Source organism: Mirounga leonina, unplaced genomic scaffold (assembly GCF_011800145.1).
Source record: "Mirounga leonina isolate KUSES-001 unplaced genomic scaffold, KU_Mleo_1.0 Mir_180, whole genome shotgun sequence".
NCBI classification, from domain to species: Eukaryota; Metazoa; Chordata; class Mammalia; order Carnivora; family Phocidae; genus Mirounga; species Mirounga leonina.
This window is the reverse complement of record NW_023270469.1, coordinates 26,429,655-26,448,579: the sequence shown is the minus strand read 5'-3', so window position 1 is coordinate 26,448,579 and position 18,925 is coordinate 26,429,655. Positions and strand designations below refer to the sequence as shown.

Sequence of the window (18,925 nt, the reverse complement as noted above, 5' to 3'; positions counted from 1 at the left end):
CAGAGGGGATTCCAGCCTAGCAAGGACAGGCTCTATAATTTGTGGGACCCAGTACAAATAAAAATGCAAGAATACCTTATTCAGAAATTAAGAATTTCAAGATGGTGGCAGCAGAGCATGAAACAAATATGGGACTCTTCTGAACACATGTGGTAAGCCTGAGGTAGGGTCTGTTTTTGTATGCAATTGGATGAAATACATTCGTGGATGCTGGGAAAGGCTGTGATTTATACTGTTATAATTCACATATGTCCAGGTGTTTGTGCAAACTCTCAGTTAAAGAGCAAAGAAAGGGGTGATCACACCTCTTCTGTGTGTATACCCCTGGGCAGAGGCAGAATTCAGGGCAGACAGAGTTCTCAGGGAGCTTCCACTGTACCCCAGTCACAGCAGAGTAAGGGGGATGGCAAGTCAGCTTTACCCCTCATGCCCATTGAGACCTGGAGATGCCTGTCTATTATTTGATCATCACTGTGGCCATGTGCAGTGCAGTGTATCATCTGGGTCTTCTAGATGAGGTTGCTGGGGCTCAGAGAGGTTCATGGTCATCTGTGGTCCATGGTCAAGCTAGGATTGGAAGCTGGGCAGTCTGAGTCCAGAGTCCATGTTCATCAGCACACTACATCATTGGACAAGTCTAATGGAGTTGGGTCATCATAAGCAGTTGGCTTGGTGAGACCAGTAGGGTTTGGCCAGACATAAGGGGGCTGTTTTTGAGGGTCTTCGAGTCCTAGGGCCCATGGAGAGGTGTGCCACAAGGATGTCCTTCCAGCAACAGGAATGCAGGATGGATGACAGCCCAAGGACGTCACTTGCAGATAAGAGGAGCCCGAACCAGGAAACAAACCTAGTTTTCCTCACCAAAGGGTCTGTCACACATGGTCAATTTCTGAAGTGAATCCACAAGCCAGGAACATTTGTCTAAACACTTTAATTAAAATGCATTGTAATAGGATGAAAGCCAGCATCTAAGAACAGTGTTCATGTTTGCTAAGAAAACAGATGAAAATATTCCAGGTAGCCAAACACATTTTGATAATGAAATTTTACACAGCTTCTTGGTTTTCATCTTATTTAAAATATCTATATAGTTAAAAAAAATAGTTTGCTATTCATTTTCTGCCACAGTACAGGAAACGTGGAGACATTTGAAATCGGTACAGATTCAAACACATAAATAAAGATTCTGTTTCAGCTGCAAAATTACAGTATTCTGAGCTGTCCCATCCGTACCTTGGTGACTAACCAGTCCAATTCTATTTGGAGAATAACGCTAGCCTCAAATTCAATTTATCTACAGTCCAACTTTCGCAAAAGCATCAAGTTTAATGAAATATCACAGTGAAATTAAGACACCACTAATCTCATTTCAAAATCAATTTTCTTTCTGGGACAATTCTTGGGAGCCTCAAGAATCTCTCGCTTCATATAATAAGCAGTATATATTCAAGGGTTGATATCTAAAAGAATGAGTGTATTCATATAAAAAAAAGATTCCTTATAAAATAGGATCTCACAGTAAAGGTGCCTTTGAAATATTGTGCCATCTACTGCAGGGTAATACATGAACTTTATTGATATATCTGAAATCCTTGGCTAAAGATGGAAGCATTCTCTATGCTTGGATCTTAGAATACGTAGTGCAAATATGAGCATGCTAAATGGAGATGGTGAAGACAAAAATTAGCCCAAACTTCCAGACTTCCCCTATTTAAAAACAGTGCTTACTGTATGAAAGTATGTATAAGATTTTTGTGTATTGCAGCATTATTATTATTATTATTTTTTAACAGCATGAGACTGGAAACATTGCAAATGCCTGTCCGTGGAGAGCAATTCAACATTACGGTCTTTGCATACAATGGACCAGATTGCAGGCATGAAAAATCAGCACGCCCTTGATGTACTAAGGGAGGATCTTCAAATTAAATCAAATGCAAAACAACAGCAGCTCTAGTATGTTACTATTTGTGTAAAGAAAAAAAAAAAAGAAAAAAGGAAGGGTACAAGGAACTGATGTAGTGGTTTGCCTCCAGGAAGGGGACCACGGACGTTGGGCACCAGGGGTAGGAGAGATCATTTTAACTGGGTAGCCTTTTTTACCTATGAAAATATGTTATTAGCTATTAAAGTAAATTAATAAAAGCTTTTTAAGCGGCTATAATCATGCCGCTCATCATTATATTCAATGTGGTGATTACTCAGATCATGTGGCATGTCATCAACTAGATAAATCTATTACCCTGGGATTTGGAAATGTTTAGAGCAGCCTGGCAACTCCCATATTGTGTCATTTTTTCACAGAGGAAATGAATGTTCTGCTTTTAGTCTGATGGACAAATACACAACATTTGCAAGCCCTCAAAGGCCCCTGGTGCAGTGGCGCAAGGTCCTGTGATTTTATATAAAGTGGGCAGTATCTATTGGAATTCCGGGCCTTTTGTGTTCATTGTTGCTGGTGGAAACAAATAGTCCAACACTAGTTTTTGTTGTTAATCACCCACTGCCCCAAGAGCCAATAGGTATGCAAATAAAATCCTCCCAATATTCAGTGACGGAATGACTCCTCCCCACCCCACCCCCCTTTTATCTTGAATCATTACAGCAACATGACTTGATCTGGAGAACCTTCAGGACTGTCAGTGGTGTCAGCGGTGATTTCTGTCTCCTAGGAGTAATGGAAGTTGCTACCCTCATCTCTATAGCAGGGGTGTCAAAAGCAAGCAAGCATCAAGCCCCGCAGACCAGACCTGAGGGACCCGTAGGGGTGCCCAGAATCGCTCACAGTTACGGTGGCCAGGAAGCCCACTTCCATACTGGCATCCGACTCGGAACAGCCTGGGGAAGATCCTTGCTAACCACCCCAACCAGCACAAGATCCCTAATGTGACTGCCCGGCATGGATCATCAGGTCAGGTGAGCCGTAATTCCCATTTAGTCAAATGAACGGCACAACTGTCCTTTTGGCTGACAAGGTTTTTTAAAAAAGTAATCTTGGGGCGCCTGGGTGGCTCAGTCGTTAAGCGTCTGCCTTGGGCTCAGGTCATGATCCCGGGGTCCTGGGATCGAGCCCCGCATCGGGCTCCCTGCTCGGCGGGAAGCCTGCTTCTCCCTCTCCCACTCCCCCTGTTTGTGTTCCCTCTCTCGCTGTGTCTCTCTCTGTCAAATAAATAAATTAAAAATCTTTAAAAAAAAAAAAAAGTAATCTCTACACCGAACGTGGGGCTTGCACTCAGGACCGTGCAATCAAGAGTCGTATTCCCCGTGGGACTGAGCCAGCCAGGTGCCCCATCTGCTAGCAAGTTTTCTATCCTTGAAATGTGGGAGATGAAATTCAAACGTCCAGTAATAACCCCTTAGCGGCCAACAGAGCTTCCCAGGTGCTGGAGCCCCGTTCTCTGCTCTGCCTATAAACTTTTAAAACAGAAAAGAATTTTGTTCTTAAAAATCATAGTTGGGAGAGGTAGGGTTCTCAGATGACGGTGGGAACTTAGGGACAGGAACACTACATTTGTAGACTTCAAGACCAGCCCCGGCAGAAGCCGATGTCGGGGGGCAGGAATGACAGACTCTCTGTGCCCGGGGAGTCTGGGCCTGCGCAAGCCGGCGCGGGGCTGGGGACCGGCCTGGGGCGCGGGGAGGACGCGCCTGCACCCGCCCTGCCGGGAGTGGCGCGCTGGGGGCCTCCTCACTCGGCCTCCTTCTTCTCCTTCGGGATCTCCACCGACAGGATCTGCTCACCGGGATCCGGGCCCGGGCTCATGCAGATCCGCATCGAGGGCTCCTCGGGCCTGGCCTCCCCCTCCCCGCCTTCCTCGGGCTTCCCAGGGGAGGCAGGTGGCGGAGAGCGCGGGGCCGGGGGCTCAGGCGATGGGGGCTGCTCGGGGGCGGCCGGGCCCGCCTCTCCCGCAGCGTCTTGCGAGCTCTTGGCCTGAAATCCGGAAAGGGTGATTGGTGAGGCAAAGAACGTCTGAGAGATCTTGGAGGGCCTTGAACACCTTCCCATTCCCTTTCTCGGACCCCCGAGGAGGAGGATGGCAGAGGGCCCAGGGGTGCAATCTAACGGATGGGAAGCGGGGGATCAGAGCGGCATCAGGATTATTCGGTAGAAACAGAGTATATTATGGGGAAGTTTAGGGATTAAAAGTTTAGGGTTGGATTTGGTGGATATTTTCGGTCTCCGTTGATTGGCGGGGCTAGAAACCAAGTGAAGTTGCAGGTTCAAGCCTGCCCCTGAGCTATGGAGAGAGGAGCGGCTGTGACCAGGAGGGGGCGCCAGCGAGGACTTTGCAAAGCTGAGCCAGCTGCCGGGTCCACCCGGACTGCCCCGTCCACCCTGGATACCAGGGCTGGATGCTCCTGGGTGAATAGAAACATTCTAAGCAAACAAGACAAAGGCTGAGATGGCAGAAGCAGCCTGGCGCCCTTTCTGGAAGGTCTCAAAGGTGGAGACCGCCACGCCCACCCCCATGCCCCAGGAGAATGGGCAGGGTACCACTGGCATTCGGCTGGGCTGAGCCCCCATGCTTGTGGACTTGGTGGGGACTTCCAGCCTGCAGGCTTCTGGGTTCCTGTGGACACTGGCTGTAGTCTGTGTATCAGTAAAAACCCAAGCCTTCGTGGATACCCGTGGCCTGTCCTGCCCTGTCTGACCCACCTCTGCCTGGACATAAATGGGAGGGAGTGGCCCCCAGAGGAGGAGATCTGAATGGTCCATAACTATCCGAGACCCACTTGAGATAGTGGTAGTGAATTTAAAATGAGAGCGGTCAGCATGCTTCTGAGGACCAAAGACCCCCTGAAGTCTGCTCAAATCATAGGGTGTTGAAGGAAGGGAATTGGGGTGGGGAACCCCACTCATAGAACCCAGGGCAACTCTGGGGACCTGTCCCTCCCTCTGTTTCTGTGTTCCTGCATGTTCTGGCGCACCTGTTCTGCCTTTCCCTGTCTGTCCTAAACTCTGACAACACACTTCCAGGGCAGGTGCCCATTATGGGACTTCCAGAAGCATCCTGCTATGAACAGAACCAGAAGAATCATGGGGAGGTTGGTCAGGGGCTTTGCCAAGTTCAAAGGGCTTTTAAAAAGATATCCAAGGTATCCTGTTTCATCTCTACAACCCCATGGGGCAACCATGAGTAATCTGGGTCTCAGAAAGCATGAGGAGCTTCCCCAGGTCACAGAGCTGGCCGTGACAGAGCTGGGATTTAGACCCGTGTCTTTGGATTGTTATTTCAGAGCTCCTTGCACTCTGCCATTCTGCCCTGATTGTTCTGAAATTGCTTTTTATTAGAACTCTCATGCAAATTTAATTCACCTCTCCAAGCTGCCTGGGTGGAGAGCTAATACTCAGGAGAAATAAGCCCCATTTCAGATAAAGCCTTTCACCGTCCTGAGAACAGTCTTGGAATTCATGTATGCTGATTCCCATGTAGCAGCCGGCACTAAAGACCCCAGCTTGCTAGCTCGACCTTGACCCTGGCACTTGCGAGCTCTTGGCCTCAAGTGAGCCAGGCAATCCTGTCTGTCCTCTGTCTGGGGCCACGGGTGGCTGTATCTTGAGAATATCTTGGAACCCCGGGTAGCTTTGATGTCACCTCCCAGACTCCAGATGTCAAACGATCAGATGGGTCCCCTGGACTCTGACACCAGCCTGGATTGGGACTGAGTTCCCTGGGCTCCTTTGAATTCTGTCGTGTAGTCTGCAGCACCCAACCTGCCACTGAGCTCCTGCCCACCCACCGCCCCCCTTCCTAGCAGCCTCCCTGAAGGACAGTCATGAATAGTCATAATTAGTGCAATCATTCTAATTGGCATTTTTGGCATTAGTCACAGAAAAGAGTCCCAGAACTAATTTTAAAATTCCCTTCAGATTTCCGAGGGCGGGGACAGGCGGCACTGTGCCAGCCGGCAGGGTTTCTTCTCTTCAAATCTCCTAAATTGTCACAGACACAAAGATTAAATATGAGAACATCACGGCCATCTGGGGAGAGACCTTCCCTGCCCACGCCCGCTGCTCCCACCTCTGCAACAGCACGGACTCCCCTCGGGGGACTGGCCCCCCTCAGCCCAGGGACGGGCATGGGAGCCTGGCGTCTCCCAGGGCTCCACAGTGAATGGCTCTGGAAGTGACATGAGATCCGATTCTGTCCAATGACGGTGAGCCCTGGGACTTTTGCTGGAATCACGGGGCAAGAGGGGCTTCCGGTGGGAGTTGCTCAACCAGGAGGCGGCAGTCCTAGTGCTCTTGCGATCTGAAGCCATCCTCGAGGGAAGCGGACATGGCAGGATGGCAAAACGAGTCCCACTGGCAATATCTGAGCTTTTGGATCCAGCCTTGCCTGGACTTTGCAGCTACTTGGCCCAATCGATTCCCTGTTCCCTTAAGCTAACTTGAGCTGGCACGGAGACCTGCATTTGTCACTTGCCACCAAAGGCGTCCCGACCGGTAGGAAGGAGGGGGAGACATTCCCTGCAATGAAAGGTGCACAGTCCGGGCTCTGGCATGAAGTTGAAATGGCGGGGGGGCCGGTTCCCCACCGCGTTACCTGTTCCAGCAATTGTTGCTCCCTCGCAGCTGCCTCCAGCACAGCGAGCTCCTTGAGCCGGGCCCTCAGGTGGGCAAGCTTGCTGGCTTTGGTCCCCTTGCCGCCCACCTTTCCTGCTACGGCCAGGGCGGCATTGAAGAGCTTGGGCGTGCCTGTCCGGGGAGGCAGGATGAGCACGCTCTTCGACTCCCTGGGCTTGTTGTTATTTCTCAGCATTTGCCTGAAAGAAAGCAGTGCCCGCGCACGTCACAAGCATGCTCTGGGAGAGAAGAGGGGCCTGTCTGTGGAGGACCCTCTGCCGGAGCTGCTGCAGGGGGTGGTCGTTCTGGCTAACAGGCTGTGAGCAAGCAGAGCGTTGGGTGCTTTATGCACAGCATCTCAGTGACGGATCAGAACAACCCCAATGACATGGGTCTTACTGTCTGGACCCTTATAGAGGAGGGAACGGAGGCTCAGAGGGGTTGAGTCACTTCTGTGAGGTCACACAGGAAATACTGAATGATACTATAACAGATGGACTCAGAAACGGGATGCCCAGATGAAAAAAGACCCAAAGCTTTTCTTCTCTTCCTTTTGCTTTCTTGTCATGTCACTATCCTCACCATTACCTCTGTCAACACTTAATGAGTGTCTATACGTGTCAGGCCCTGGGCTCGGTCCTTTACAGGCAGTCTGGTGGCCCCTGGGGGTCCCTCTTCCTAGTGTCTGTGCCTCCGTGTGATCCTCTCCCCTCGGGGGTGAGGGGGACGTGTGACTTGCTTTCGACCAGTAGAATACAGCAAGGGTGATGAGCTATCCCCTTGCGAACATGTCACATGGGATTGTGATCTCTGTCTTGCAAGGAGACTCTCCCAGGGGCCGTGTTGGGGGCAGCCCACGTCGCAAGAAGCAAGGGCAGCCACCAGTCAACAATTAGTTGGGAATGGAGGCCCCCAGTCCTACAACCATAGGGAACTGAATTCGGGTGACCACCATGTGACCTTGGAAGCAGGTCCTTCCCCAGGGGAGACTTGAGATGAGACTCAGCTCTGGCCAGCACCTTGATGATGGCTTTGGAGTAGACCCACCTAAGCCATCCCAGACTTCTGACCCATAGAAGCTACCTAACATGTAGTAATATTATTATGCAACAGACAACAGATACACACTTTGTCATTTAAATCCCACAGAATCCTTACAGGGAGGCCCCTATTTTTCTCCCTCATTTCAAATAAAGATATGGAAGACCAGAAGGGGTAAGTAGTTTTCCCAAGGTTACACAGTTAGGAAGTGGTGGGTGCAGAATTAAAACTCAGATCTAAAGGCAGTACGCCATGCTGCTCTGTAAATAAAGCTAGAATCTTCCATCAAACAGAGCCCCAGCCTTTGATAGTGAATTGTTCATGCTACAGATATGTGATGCGTGGTTTGGCTCAAGAACAAATGAATTTCGTCTGCAGGCTGGTGGGCCTAGACTCCTAATTGGCAAATTCATTCATCAGGGCTCCAACAAAACTTGTTTGTTTAAAAATGAGGACATTATTGGCTGCTTATCTAATCAGAGGCAATGGATTTAAATTGTGCATATTGATATTAATTGGCCAAGACTTGCATTTTTTGGCTGGGGCTCCCCCAGGAGAGCACAAACATGATAATTCATCAGAGGCCTCTTCATGCCTGGCACCATCACCTGTGTTATTCAGTCCTTAATTCACAGCATGACAGTCTGTGGGAAGGCTCAGCGTGGTACAAAAATGACACAAAAGAACTCTCTGTGGGACCTTGGCTGATGGCTAATGGCCATCCCTCTTCTGAAACATTGTGCTGGCTTCTGGGACATTTCCAGATTCAGGAAATGCAGCCTCACTTTCAGATGACGTGGTTTCCTATAAGCAGGATCGCACGTTCATCCCTGAAGAGAGTGGCATGCGTGGAACCTTTTTGCCCCATTTCTTGGAGTGGCCAAGACAGAGAGCTGAGCCCTTCACGTCTCTGGGGCCCCAGGTCCCCCATCTGTAAAGTGAGGAGTTGAGACAGAATCCCGCACGTGGCTTTCACCAGCTCAGACGTCCCCAGGCCCTGTGGTTCTCAGACCACGTCTTCCCTTTGATGGGCAGAGCTCCCGCATATTCCCCTGCCTCTGTCCTGAAGCTTGCTTGTCCAGGGAACCTGGCTCTCTGATGAATCATGCTAGAGCGCTGGCCTCAGGGCCTCTGTGCTGCAGGACCCGGGGGCTCCTCCTCTTTCCTCACCTTCTCCAGCGCCTGGCTGCCAGCTCGCCTAGCATGGTCAGCAGCCTCCACGGGATCCCAGCTGATTTGCCAACCCGTCACCTAACCTAGTCAAAGGAGTGGGTGGTGACTACAAGCGTGGCTTTCTTGGGCCTCGCTCCTCATGCAGGGGGAGGAAGGGAGGGCAGGGAAAACTGGCCCGTGCTCTCAGACAGAAACAGTCAATTCTCAGTATTCGTGGTAGTGTCGTTCTATAGAGTCCCTGCAAATACTGAATTAGTGAGTACCGAAACCATTGCTTCTGGCGGAAATAGAGAGTTAGGTTTCTGGTGAGCCTCTCACTGACAACATTTCAGCTACTGATCAATACTTGTGTGTGTTTCTGTTTAAAGACATCTGATTTAATATACAGTTGATTCATTGACATGGAACTCAGGACCCACAGCTCTATGAGTCATGCCTGAGCAAAGCTTATCTAAGCCACATGTCTTCTCTGTAAGGGACATTCCAGCCTCCTGGCCCTCGGGAACGTACACAGCACCTCAGCACCACACTTCAGGGCCATTTTAAATAGGGAAATCGCCAGTGACAATCACAGAAATGTGAAAAATGCGGTACTAAATAGACCACGAACAGATTCTTGTTGACAAGTGTTCAGATGCTTCTGAGCTGAAACAATAAAGTGGAGCGTCACCTTGGTCAACATCTGCTGGGAACGTGCACTTAGGGCAACTCAGACTTCCCACTGCTGTCTCTGTGCATGTCCGCGAATTACTGGGGATGCCCAGAAGTGCTGATTTTGGGGTTCCAAATACATTTTAGTGAGTAGGTGAATTGCAGATACAGAATTGCAACTATGTGAATCATGAGGATTGACAATACTTCCCTGCTCCTCGGGAGAGTCAGGGGAAGTGGGCAGAGTTTGTGGGAGAAGTTCAGAACAGACCAGTCTTTGGAAGGGCCCAGTAGCTTCCTTAAGAGCAAACAGGTAAATTGAGTTATGGGGCAGCTTCCTTCCTCAGGGGACCCCAGCATCCTGTGTGTATTATGCTCTAACCTCAACACAGCATCCACTCACCTGGGGTTGCCAAAGGGATCCTGTGAAAACCTAAGTCACCTCAGGTCACCAGTCTGTGTAAAACCCTACATAGCTTCAATCTCCCTCAGAGCAAAACCCAAAGTCACTGCAAGGCTTTACCTACAAGGCCCTGCCCACTCTTATTCCCTTGACTTCTCCCATCCCAAATCAAGCTACACTTATTTTCTGGCTGGTCTGCACACACACACTGAGCCTATTCCCCCACAGAGCCTTTCCACCTGCTGTTCCCTCTGGCTGGAATGCTCTTCCCCGCAAGCAGTCCCACTCACTCTTTTTTTTTTTTTTTTTTTTTTTTTTTTGAGACAGAGAGAATGAGAGAGCCAGAGAGCACATGAGAGGGGGGAGGGTCAGAGGGAGAAGCAGGCTCCCCGCCGAGCGGGGAGCCCGATGCGGGACTCGATCCCAGGACTCCTGGATCATGACCTGAGCCGAAGGCAGTTGCTTAACCAACTGAGCCACCCAGGCGCCCCCACTCACTCTTCATTCTGTGCAGGTCTCAGCTGAAATGCCACGTCCTAAGAATGGCTTTTCCTGACCAACCTCTCTCAAGGAACTCCCTCCATCACCTCCGTCTCCTCAATGTGGCTTTTTGTTTCCTTGTAGCCCTGTCCCCAGCTGACACATCACAGAATCATTCATCTCTCCACGGTCGGCCTCCCCTATTAGAATGCCAGTTTTATTTGGTCCCTGCTGTGTCCCTGGGGCCTAGAACTATGTACTCAATAAATGATTGTGCGCGATGAGTGGATGTTGTAAGTTTGTGCCTTTTATCATGACCTCTCTCTGTGCAGTTTATTTATGGTGTCATTTCATAGAATGAGGTAGAAGATAGGAATATGGGGTAAAAGGCATGGAGGAAAATCCAGATATGTAGATTTAAAAGGCTTCATCCAGTGGGAAAATTACAGAGAGGATTTAACGGATAAAGAGGAACAATTATGATTGTGAATATTCATTGAGCTCTCCCACCTGCCGGTACCCTGCTGGAGACATTCGCACACACGCTATTTTATTTAATTTTCCCAACAACAAAGTAAGGGGTTAACATACCCTTATTTTACAGAATTGCAGAAAACTGAGACAAGAGAAGTTAAGTAACTTTTCCAAAGCCACACAGCCAGTACCTCACAGATAGGGTGTGAGCCCCATCAGCTTCCCGAGCCTGTTGTGCATTTTCTACCACAACCATGCTGCCTCTGTCACTCAGCTTGAAACCTGATCCTAAGGGTCAGAAAGCAAAAGCCTGCTTCTCTAAAAAGTTACCCACTCTTCAACAGTACAAAATACAGATGCACAAGGTTATTCGCTGTGGCACTGTTTATAATTGCAAAATATTAGAAATCTAACTGCCCATTCACAGGAACACTCTGCAACTGTCAGAGGAATGAGGAAACTGATGGGTCTATGGACTGAGAGAGAATGTTTTCCAGGATGGTTGTCATGTGAAAAAAGCAAAGTGCAAAAGAAAATCTACAGTATGCTACGTTTTGTGTAAGACAGGGAAAATAAAATATTCACCAATCTGCCTATTTTTGCAAAAGGAAACACATTAAGGAAGCAGCAGAAACTAATGAGACTGGGCTCTTGTAGAGCCGGGGGTAGCAAGTGGGGGAAGCTGGGACACTTCTCCGGGCACACCATTCTGTTGCATTATGACTTTTGGTACCATGTTAATGCATGACATATTCAAAACAACAAAAAATCAACAAGGATTGAGGCAGGAGGAATCATTAAAAAAATGGAGCGCAAACCAAAACACATGAGCCTGGGTACATTTCAAATGAACAACCAACCACACTCAAGGGAGGCAAAAGAAAACGAATCCAATTAACTCTGAACACACACTTACCTCATAGGTACTTAGGCTAAAGACAAAAAGAACAGCACCAAATATTAAATTCTGCTGAGAAGGCTTCCCCACCACCCCAGTGCTTTGGGATAGCAATTCTGAAATTGCTTTGTCTGTATTGTAGGACTGAATAAATGAGTGAATGCAAATGAGGGCAAAGAGATCCAAATCTCTCAGTGTTGGAGAAGGAATTTACAAAATAGGGAAAAGGAAAAGATTTGAAAGAACTCTGTGGTATTAGACTGAAATTGTTAGATAGATACAGATGGAAAAAATAGATGTTGAGATATATATACTTATATGAGTGTATATATGTATATTTGCATTTGTATATATAGAGGGGCATGCAGGTGTGTTTCCCAGCTCTGTCCACTTGGGAGCCTAATAGCACCCTAGTACCCATGAGCACACATAGTGCTCAGATGTTGGTTTCTAAAAACCATTCCCCCCTGCAAGGAATCGGGCTCCTTGGAGAAACGGCCATTCCCAGGGATGTGGCAGGAAAGTCACAAGATGAGCCCAGAACATCTTATTGTGCTTGTAAGCAAGGAAGTGCTAAAATGGTCTGGGTACATAACAAAGAGCCACAGGGCCAGCCTAAAGAGGTCCCTGCTGGCTGAATCTGGAACAATTTGAGCATCAAAATAATGATAACAACATTATTATGGAACAAAACAAATCCATATTGATATAGATAAATGAATAAACAAATACATGGGAGAGAAGAGAAAGCTCTTCCTCATAGTAGAATGCTCCTAATAAATGTAGAAGGCATGATGAACTCAGAAAAATCACCATTTTGCAACCATGATGGCAATCACTGATTTAGCAAGGGGCCCTCAGTGGATGCTGGACATAGCAAGTGAAGGTTTGATGGGAAACAGGAGGTCTAGATAGCCTCAGACTGACTCCCTGCTTATTACTTATTAATTACAAGGAGAAAAATGTTAACTTCAGCATGCAAAAACCTAAACCAAGTGATCAAAGGGAAAATCATCAATCCTAGGAGAAGCCAGCATCCCGTGCCTCTCGGTACGCTGTACTAAGAAGAACACAACATCACTTTTTTTTTAAAAGTAGGCTCCATGCCCAACGTGGGGCTTGAACTCACAACCCTGAGATAACGAGTTGCATGCCCTACCAACAGAGCCAGCCAGGCGCCCCCCCAACATCACTTCTGAGAAATTCCTGCCCCCATGCAGAACCTGAAGGTAATCATGAGAAAACATCAGAACATCAGCTAACCCTAAGTGAAGGGACATTCTACAAAATAACTGGCCAGTCCTCTTCAAAGAAATCCAAGTCACTGAAGATAGAAAAAGGCTGAGGCGCCATCCCAGATCCAAGGCGACTGAAGATACGAGGCTATGTAATGAAACAGGGGGTCCGACACTGGATCCAGGAGTGGAAAAGAAGACAGGAAAGGCTATAAAAGGCATGATTGGGACAACTGGCCAAATTTGAAGATGGACTGGGAATAATAGCATCATTTCAATACTGAATTTCCTGATTGTGATAAAGGTACTATGGTAGATAAGATAAAGCTTTAGTCCTTAAGAAATGTGCACTGACATACATGTGGATTTTTTTTTTTTTTAAATAAAAAAATGTACCTGGCCTTCTTCCGGAGTAACTTCTGAGACTCGGGATAATGCACCAAAATTTCACTGAGGTCCTTCTTGTCCAGAATGAAGAGGTTGGTAAACCCGTGGGCGACCACGTTGGCTGTGCGCCGATTCCCGCCCCCAACAGCCAGCAAGCTGGGGCAGGGAAGGGAGGAGGTGAGAGCTGGCAGGCTGGGGTTGGGATCCCACTAAAATGTCCCTTTCCACCCCTTGCCCAGAGCACAGTGGCAGCCCCACATGGGCAAGAGCCGGGGCCCACCCTGCATATGTCAGCATCCACAGCGGCTTACTCAGACCCACCAAAGGGCCCTTGAGGATGAGGTTGTCCCCTCCCCCACTGGCCACCTCCCCCCCAGCTTGGGCCCAGGTCCGCTCATTTCACCCCAGCTCCCCCCTGACCTTATTTCTCCAAACACAGATCCAGGCTTCAGCGTCACCAGCACAGCCTTCCCGTCGGGGCCACCCAAGACCTGCACCTGTCCCGCCTGGATGATGTACATCTCTCGGCCTATCTCCCCCTGAAACAGAGAGGGGGTGAGCCCCCTGCCATCGCCAAAAGTGACCACAAAGGTGGCAGGGCTGGGCCCAGAGGCTGCTGGCACAGCTCAGAGGAACCTGGGCTGGTGTCCCGCCCCACCACCGACACGGTGTGTGGTGTGGAGCCGTCACTTCCCCTCTGGGGCCTCAGTCTCCCCATCTGTGGATTGGGGAGAGTGGCCACCCCTGGCCTGCCTAACTGACAGGATTCTGTGGGGAGTTAGTGGTGTGATGGAGAAGAAAGTACTAGGTAAGCTAGAAGGCACAGTTGTAATGGCATTCTGGAAATTCCCAATTATACATGCCAATGGAGGGCCGGGGGCATGGAAAAAATTAACAATGGTTCATACGATAAATTGATACCTGTGCCTAGCACATGTCACTTCAGGAGCTCGGTAAGCATTTGCTAGCTGAAATAGGAGTGGTGACAACGTCGATAATGAAGTCCAGCTGTTGTGCGACATTTTTCTGTGCGAGGCATTACTCTAAGTGCTGGGCCTGCTTAATCCTCCACAGCTCTGGGGTAGGAACTCTTGGCCCGAGGTCGCAAAGCTAGGCCACGGGAGAGCAGGGATTTGAGCCCAGACAGTCTGGTTCCAGACCTCATGGTTGCTGTGGGTTGAATGCTGTCCCTCCCAAACCCATATGTTGAAGTCCTCACCCCCAGGTGCTCAGAATGTGACCTTCTTTGGAAATAGGGTCACTGTAGATGTCATTCGTTAAATTAAGATGAGGTTGTACTGGATTTGGGTGAGCCCCTAATGCAATATGACTGGTGTCCCTATTAAAGGGACATTTGGACACAGAGACGGGCATACCGAGAAGACGAGATGAAGTGACACAGGGAGAGGACAGCCATCCATACGCCCAGGAGAGAGGAGCACATCCTTCCCTCACAGCCCCGAGAAGGAACCAACCCTACCAACACCTTGATCTTGGACTTCCAGCCTCCAGAACTGAGAGACAATGCATTTCTGGTGCTTAAGCCGCCCAGTCTCTGGTCCTTTGTCAGAGCAGCTGCAGTAGACTAATGCAATGGTCTTAATCCCAAGTTAAAGCAAACGAATGAATGAATGCATGCATGCATACATGTATGAATGGCTTGCTTTGGACTGCAATCAGAAATACCCAATCTGGGGCGCCTGGTGGCTCAGTCGGTTAAGCGTCTGCCTTCGGCTCAGGTCATGATCCCAGAGTCCTGGGACCGAGCCCCGCATCTCACTCCTGCTCAGCGCAGAGTCTGCTTCTCCCTCTCCCTCTGCCCCTTGCTCATGCCCTCTCTCTCACTCTTTCTTTTAAAAATAAAATAAATAAAAAATTTTAAATAAATAAATAAAATCTTTTAAAAAAGAAAAAGAGAAAGAAAAAAAATACCCAGTCTGCCATGCACCTTCCAATCCTTGTGCCCTCACAAGCCCCCGGCTCCCTGTCCATCACATCTGGCATGTTTATGTTGGTTTTTTTTTTTAAGATTTTATTTATCTATTTGACACAGACTGAGAGATAGTGAGAGAGAGAGAGAGCACAAGCAGGGGGAGTGGCAGGCAGAGGGAGAGGGAGAAGCAGGCTCCCCGCTAAGCAAAGAGCCCCGAGCAAGGAGCCCGATGCAGGGACTGAATCCCAGGACCCTGGGATCATGACCTGAGCTGAAGGCAGCCGCTTAACCAACTGAGCCACCCAGGCGCCCCATATCTGGCATGTTTAAAAGGAGAAAGAGCAAGGATAGGTAAATTGATGACACTGGATTCATTTGACAAACGTTTCCTGGGCACCTCACACAGGCATGAGCTTCTTAACAAACAGGAAGAAAGTTCCATGCCCCTGTTTCTGTGTCCAATTTGACACGGGGCTGAAGGGTCTAGAGAGCTCACCCTTGCCTCACTAAGCAGCCTTGGGGTGGGCGGCGGAGGGCGTCCCAAGGGTGTCTCAGCAAGATCACTGCTGAGCAAAACTGGACAGCAGAGGGCGCCATTCACAGTTGCTCATCAAGTGCTCACTTCAACATCCCCCTGCCAACTCCCACCACCTGGTCCAGTCTTCCTCATTTGCCAGCAAGTTCTACGTACCCCCAGGGATAGTAACAGCAACAATGGCACCTGACTCTGTAGGCACAGCTGATTCAGTTTTCACAACCACCCCATGAGGAAGTACCAGCAACATCCCAACTTTACCCATGAGAAGAGACTCAGAGAGGGCAAGCCACTGCCTCAAGGCTGCACAGCGAGGAAAAAGCCCCAGTGTCAGACAAATCGTTCTATTGCTCCTAAACCCCTCTTGGCCTCTAGGAATGCAGCTTTAAGTTTTCAAGCATCTGTAGCCTTGTTTCCCCACTTCTCTGGGCTCTCTGCTTCCAGAAACTTCACTGCTGTATAGCATACAACTTGGAGATGGGGGCCTTCTTGGGCTGAACTTTCCTGAGTCTCACGGGTTGCTTGGGCATTATTTTCACCCCTATACACACACCCAGCCTCAACAGCTCAGTAACAAGGGGACTGAAATCTGAGTTCTTGACGTTCCGCCCAAACCACTCACTCCAGGTGACCGTGGTCTCACCTTGAGTCCCAGGGAATGGGAGCAGAAAGGGCCTTTGACACTTTGTAGCGCCAGGTTCAAATGCAAATGTTTTCCAGGATCAGATGGGCAGTTTAAAGACTGAAGGGAGCCTGGTATGGTGCAGTGGGGAGGGGTGGGGCCTGTGGCATCAGGAGGGAGGGCGACGTCCCCCTTCGGGGGCAGCCCCTTCTCCACCCACTCTTGCTATTTGGGAAAGTGGAGCTCTGTTTTCAACCAGAAATCTGGATTTTTACGTGAAACCTTCAAATTTTTAAAGGTTGGGGACTACTTCAACATTTTTTTTAAGATTAAGAAAAAAAGAAAAACATCTAAAAAACCACGAAACAGTGCACGGGCTGGCCCCTATGCGAAGGCCATCAGTTTGCAACCTCTGACCTATCCCAGCCCTTCCTCCGCTCCATTTTCCTGATAGGAAGACCAAGACTCTGGAAACAGTTCCATCAACACAGTCAAGGCCCCACCTCTCGCGAGGCTCCTCACTTTCCTCTTCTGGCAAGTGGGGCTCCTCACCCTGGCTCCCCTGCTCCTGTGTCAAGGGAACAAAGCCTGATGCGCACCCGAGTGCAATGCCTGGAGCTGGACAAAGCTCCTCGAGCCGAACAAGCCGGGAGCCCTGGGGGCAGCTCACGGGGGCAGCATCTCCTCTCCCTCCTCAGCAAGTCTGCTCTCCCTGGGCCTTCAGAGGCACCTGCTTCGGCCCAGCTCCTGGCCGGCAGGTGCACTGCAAATCCCAGACGGCCTTGCAGCTGCCTGGGGCCACCCACCTTCTTGCACACGTAGTCGTTGGGCAGGTAGACGACAGAACGGAGCCTCTTCAGCATGTCAAAGATCAACTGTCGGTCACAGCCCTGTCCCCAAGAGGAGGGGGAAAGAATGCCCGTTTAGAGGAGGGTGGGGGCTTGGGGCTCCCCAGAACCCCGGGGGCAGGGGTGCTGGGTGCACCGTACCTGGAAGAGAGCCACTTTGCTGACGATGTTATAGTTCACGTCGATGGCGAGGTCCAAACGCATCTTGTCTGGAAGCTGCACCATCAACTCTGACTCGTCTGCAAAGGAGACACTGACAATGATCAGAGGCACATCCCGGCCTCCACCTGCCACCCCTACACACGCACACACGGGGCCCTGGCCACACCACTCTTCTGTCCCTCCAGAGCCACGCTGTATTGCGAGAGTCCCCCGCTCTGGGCTTTTCGGATGCTATTCCCTCTGCCAGGGAACACCCTCGTGTACTTCCCTGGTTAACTTCTACCCATGCTTCAGAACCCAGGACTACTGTCACCTCCTCCAAGAAGCCTTCCCTTGAGACCCGCACACCAGCTATTAGGTTCAGCAGTCTCTGTGCTGATCACACCCCGTATGGCAATGGTTCGTTCATGCTAGTCCGCGCTTCTCACACTCTCAGAATGTTAGCAGGGACGAGGGTATATCGAACACTGTTTTTACAGAGCGCTTTACAAAGATGGTTGTATTAAATCCTCCCAACAACCCGACAGGTGCCCACTACTGTAATGCCCACTTTACGGAAAGGGAGGCTCGGGAGGGCAGGGACCTGCCCATAGCCTCACAGCCCAAGGGGAATGGAGTCGGTATTCCACCCGGGTCGTGGGGCTCCAGGGCCTGTCCCAGAATAGCAGGGGCTGAGTCTGTTTTGTCCATGATGGAGTCTGCAGTGCCCAGCAGAGAGCCTGGCATGGAATGAATGTCGGTACTAGGGACAGGAAATGCACTAACTTGACCCCCAATCCCAATGCCCCTCCCACTGCACCACAATCGTTTGTGGGCTCAAGTGTGGATCTGCACGGCCCTGGGCAGGTGGAAGCCCTCTCTGGCCCTTCATGTGTGCCTCTGTGGAAGGGGGCAATGATTCGGATGTCACAGGTCTGTTCCTGGAATGGAATGAGGTGCTGGATGGGGACCATGCCTTGTACAGAGTGAGTGAGCCAGCAAAGGATACCAAGGACACCTCGACCACTTGGCTGTCCACAGTTGTGACAGCACCCTCAGCTCAGGAGAACCTGGAGCTGAAGTGTGGCTTCTTCGAGGCCAGAGGGAACCCCTGGAAGCAGGGGGGCCCTTGAACTAGCTGAGAGCATTGAGGGGTCCTAAGACACAGTGCCAGTGGCCGCCGGCTTGTCAGGGGCCCCCAGAATGATGTCTAAATTCTGAAAACAAAAGTACTAGCTCCCAAAGACAGAAAAAAGAGAGAGACTGGGGGGGGGGGGGCGGGAATTGTGACTTAATTAACATATAAGTAGCATATTCCCATTTCATTAAGGGTTCCATTTAGAATTCAGGAAAACGTCACTACATTTGAAAACAGTGCACAGGTAAGATTCTCCCACTTCGCAGGAATTACTGAGCGCACCCCATCATTGACAAGAAAGCAGAAACAGTGGGGAGTTAAACGCATTGTTGCGGCCAAAGAATTTCAGAAGAAAAGCATAACATCAACAAATTTACAAAAACTTTATGTGTATGGGC

At 49.7% G+C, this 18,925-nt stretch overlaps 1 protein-coding gene across 1 annotated transcript in view; it reads right to left on the bottom strand.

The window, feature by feature from the left end:
- Window positions 1–3,147: 3,147 nt before the first annotated feature.
- CNGB1 (cyclic nucleotide gated channel subunit beta 1) overlaps window positions 3,148–18,925 on the bottom strand; it is a 60,703-nt gene continuing 44,925 nt past the window's right edge. Inside the window, exons 27-32 of the mRNA XM_035025106.1 lie at window positions 17,390–17,487; window positions 17,207–17,290; window positions 13,731–13,849; window positions 13,320–13,466; window positions 6,549–6,768; window positions 3,148–3,931 (exon numbers count right to left, since the gene is read on the bottom strand). Of these exons, the coding sequence (XP_034880997.1) occupies window positions 3,689–3,931; window positions 6,549–6,768; window positions 13,320–13,466; window positions 13,731–13,849; window positions 17,207–17,290; window positions 17,390–17,487 (911 nt within the window). The 3' untranslated portion in view covers window positions 3,148–3,688. The remainder of the gene's footprint in view (window positions 3,932–6,548; window positions 6,769–13,319; window positions 13,467–13,730; window positions 13,850–17,206; window positions 17,291–17,389; window positions 17,488–18,925) is intronic.